The sequence below is a fragment of the Micropterus dolomieu genome, unplaced genomic scaffold (genome assembly GCF_021292245.1).
Source record: "Micropterus dolomieu isolate WLL.071019.BEF.003 ecotype Adirondacks unplaced genomic scaffold, ASM2129224v1 contig_2294, whole genome shotgun sequence".
In the NCBI taxonomy this organism is placed as follows: Eukaryota; Metazoa; Chordata; class Actinopteri; order Centrarchiformes; family Centrarchidae; genus Micropterus; species Micropterus dolomieu.
The window spans coordinates 1-4,069 of record NW_025731284.1 but is presented as its reverse complement, the minus strand read 5'-3'; the positions used below and the strand labels follow the sequence as shown (position 1 = coordinate 4,069).

The following is a 4,069-nucleotide window of genomic DNA, read 5'->3' as shown; positions in this document are numbered from 1 at the left end:
TTTCACCTCCTTAAGAGGAGACTGAAGGGAGAAACACCCCGAAACAAATAAGAACTGAAAGAAGCTGCGGTAAAAGCCTGGAATAGCATCACAAATGAGGAATGCAACAGTTTGGTGATGTCGATGGGTCGCAGGCTTGAGGCAGTTATTGCAAGCAAGGGTTATGCCACCAAATATTAAATGTTATTTACTTTAAGATTATTTGTTCCATTACTTTTGCTCACCTAAGAATGCTGTGGTCTAATACAAACAGTGATCTGTTGTGTGTCCTAAGTGTCCTCAGTGTCCTAAGTTGTTTAACACATCTAGATGTGAATACCAGGAAATGAGAGCTGAAATTCTGAACTGTTGTCTCATACTCATCTTTAGATCTTAAACCCAAATATTTTCAGTGAACAACAAAAATAAAGGAATTTGCCTTACCATTCTAATACTTTTGGAGGGGACTGTATATATCATTGCTAACTTTACTGGACGTTGCAGATGTTCCCAATTGCTAACTTGACTGCGGAGCCCCTACACGTCCAAAAAAGATGCTGGAGCATGTGCCCCAGTAAAAAGAGTCTGGTGACGCCCATGGCTGAGGCGTTTTGTGAATACCAAACTTAAATCGTTTGAGTGTTTTTTACAAGTAGCTCAAATCAACAGCTCCAAACTCATTACATTGACTGGACATCAGGTTTGCAAATTACTACCCTAAATTAGCGTATATTGAGGTGATTAGCCTAGAGGTTCACTTAGCTTTTCCAACCTACACTGAATGTTTCAATTAATATGGACAAGTACAATACTATAATTTGTGGGTTATTAGTTAAAACAGAATGTGTTTGTTCATTGTTGTTACTTAGATGTAGATCAGGTCACATTTAAGAATTCCAGAAAGTAATTCCAGTTAACTTGGAGAGTAGTTTTTTCTGTAAGCTTTCTGTAGCTCTTTCATCCAAAGTACCTTACAATTTGCCTCTCATTCACCCATTCTCACACCCACACCCACCATGCAAAGCACAGGTCTGACTATCGGGAGTAATGCGGGTTCACTGTCTTGCACAGATCCAGTTTTACATATAGAAAGGAGAGGATGCAACTCAACCTATAAAATAATTAATGTAGCTAGCGTACTAGCTATGTAGTTATATATACGGTGTCCCCATTCACAATCCCGCCCACAAAGCTCTGACTGGACAAGCATTTCTGCAACCAGGGAAAACAGCAGTCAGTGACCACAACACTAACCTATTTGAATCTCTGACAAATATGGGCTGTGGGCGATGATTCAGAGATTCTGAAACCAGGCAACAGTACATCCCTCCACAACTCAACAACGCAGTAAACCCCATCCATCTGCTACCACCTAACAGACATAGTGCGTCAAAAACAGCGTAAGGACCATATGTGTTTCCCTAAAGTGGACTCACGTTGTAGAGGATGTCCACCCATCCCTCCATAGTGATGCACTGGAAAACGGTGAGAACAGCAAAGAGGATATTGTCAAAGTTGGTGATGCCAAAGCTGGGTCCGATCCAGTACTCCTTACAGGTGGTGCCATTATCACAGGTCCTGGCCGGAGCCTCCAGGCCACAGGGGAAATCTGCTGCCTGCTCGCCTACATCCACAAAACACCCAAACGTATACATTCACACACTATCACATACAGACAAGTACACAAACATGCTGAGGTATTTTCAGAGAAGGCTGGACAAATTAAATACACAAGATGACAACATTTAAGCAAAGTACATGTGACATAATGATGTTTTTATCCACAGCGACTTACGATTGGAGTTCAAACAGTGCTGACTCTTCACTGTTGATACAAACATGTATGACAGACCTTTAATTTTGAAATCATTTTTGATTGTGATTATTATGTAATTATAAAGTATACAGAGCTTAAATTCCATAATATCTATGTGCACTTTGATGCCTCTTGTGTCTGTAGTCTGTGTTCTTTACAGGTCTTTATGGTACACTGGAAGCTGCTCAACATCTGCTATGTCTTCATTTATTTTTGCACTTTATTTACCTAATGTTGTCATTCTGTGTCTACATTTTGTACATAGAACATCTACTGCATATCTGTTAGAAGGGCAATACCTCCCTTGTCCTGTTTTAATTTAGATATGCGTTTGTTTATTTGTTTCTTTGTGTGTGTGTGTGTGTGTGTGTGTGTGTGTGTGTGTGTGTGTGTGTGTGTGTGTGTGTGTGTGTGTGTGTGTGTGTGTGCGCGCGTTGTTGGCAAATTCTTTTAATTTGCCCTGCTGGGGATACAGAAAAATCTATAATGAGTCTCCTGTAATACTGATTACATGTTATACTTCTCATACTACAGCTGCACAACACACTGTAGCAGGCTTGAAGATAGCAAAAGTAGTGAAGTAATTTAGATCTGTTTCATAGCTAAATAAAATACACACTGCATCACAGCTTTCCTTTAGTTGTTCCCTGTAATGCTCTGTGTAGAAAGGGCTGTTACAGTGGATCTGTTTGGACAAAATTTATACAGTCTCTCAATACTTTAAATGTCCGTTTCATCTAATGGTAGCTGAAAAATATCACTGACAACAAAAGCAACCAACCACAGCTAATTCTGCACACTTTCAGTGTGGTAAATGGCAAATATACTTTAGGCTGAGATTAAAATGACTTAACATTTTGGGTCAAGTCATTTTTAATAAAATTAAATTTTGAAATAAATGAAATTAAAATGAGTTTTATAATTTTTTAAAGACAAATACAAAAAACTAAAACAAATCCAGTACCCACCTCCCATCAACATCCCTTAGCCAGCTTGAGATCTAACTAGAATACACCATAGAAGAGGGGCATCCTCTTATAAAAACTTTGTTAGTCAAGGTTACAAGGTTGTTTATTTGTATAATGAAATAAAAGTTTGTATTCCTTTCATGCTACACATGAAATAACACAAAATAAAACAATGGCCCTACATTTATTTATATACAAAAGCTCTTACATATAAGCTACATACATACAGTTGCAATATATGTCAGGAATGGGAGTTTTTCAATTCAAAATGACGAGTATGATTATGCAAATAGTTTGTACTTTGCAGGAACCTCAGTAAATTACTTGAGAATGGGGTGTTTTTCACCGCAGAACAAAAAAAGAGAAGAAATTTATCATATACATAACTATACAATTAATTAACAATGCCTACGGCAATACATCCTTGACACAGGGATGATGGAGATCAAATTATGCCTAGGTTAATACCATGAACTTGTTTATCCCTTGTTCTCCTCTAGCTTACCTGTGTCTATCCTGAAGCAGGTGCGATGGAACTTGCCCATGTAGAAGTCGAGGCCAATGATAGCGAACATGAGGATGGCGAAGAAGAGCAGCAGGCCAATCTGCAGCAGAGGTACCATGGCTTTCATAATGGACTTCAATACCACCTGCAGACCTGACGCAGACAAGAGAAATGTGCTTTTAAAAATAAAAAAATTTATAAAATCTAAGTTTTGCAATGTTTCTCTGTATTGCACTTGAAGTCTAATTCACTTCAGTCATCTGCCGACATATTCTCACATATAAAAATGAAAGAACTACAGGCAATTTGCTTGAAATAAACAATTTTCGTTTGCTAACCTGAAAATTAGACTGAATTCCTATTTTGTTTCACTTCATTCATCCAGTCTGACATTGTGTTCATGTTAGCAGATTTCTGTCATCCGAGATGTGGAAAGTAATTCAGGCTACAGGTTCACAAACCAAACACAAGATGCCAGATTGTTTCAATATGGTTAATGGCATTTCAAAAGCGTAAAAATGAATTTTAAATGTTTCTTCATCATTGCTTAGGAAATGAGTAAGAGGCCTGTAAATTCATACTGTATAAGCTTCATTGCGGAGATTTTTCTTGATCTGTGGGAAGCATCTGTGAAAAAATATTTCAAACCAACAAATTAAACATAAAACGTTATATGTTAATAATGCTGTTGTCACAAGTGGATTTTTAATTGGAAGATTGGATATTTTGGTAGAAAACAAATTAAATATGTTATCAGTTTACTGATTCAATACGTTCACTATTAACATTTTTGTTCACACA

General features: G+C 37.5%; 1 protein-coding gene across 1 annotated transcript; it reads right to left on the bottom strand.

Annotated features, from left to right (window-relative positions):
* Window positions 1-1,378: 1,378 nt before the first annotated feature.
* LOC123964413 (voltage-dependent N-type calcium channel subunit alpha-1B-like) lies at window positions 1,379-3,699 on the bottom strand. Its single transcript, XM_046041401.1, has 3 exons — window positions 3,607-3,699; window positions 3,269-3,421; window positions 1,379-1,603 (listed from the first exon to the last, which is right to left on the bottom strand). Exons 2-3 carry the CDS (start codon window positions 3,393-3,395, stop codon window positions 1,401-1,403), a joined length of 330 nt encoding a protein of 109 aa, XP_045897357.1. The 5' UTR covers window positions 3,396-3,421; window positions 3,607-3,699; the 3' UTR covers window positions 1,379-1,400.
* Between the last annotated feature and the right edge of the window lie 370 nt (window positions 3,700-4,069).

What these genes read in the sequence shown, in the direction of transcription:
- LOC123964413 (XM_046041401.1), bottom strand. Translation starts at nt 3,395, where the DNA reads ATGAAAGCCATGGTACCTCTGCTGCAGATTGGCCTGCTGCTCTTCTTC. An exon ending in CTGCTTCAGGATAGACACAG is followed by an intron (nt 1,604 to 3,268) that starts GTAAGCTAGAGG and finishes TTGTGGATGTAG; the next exon opens with GCGAGCAGGCAGCAGATTTC.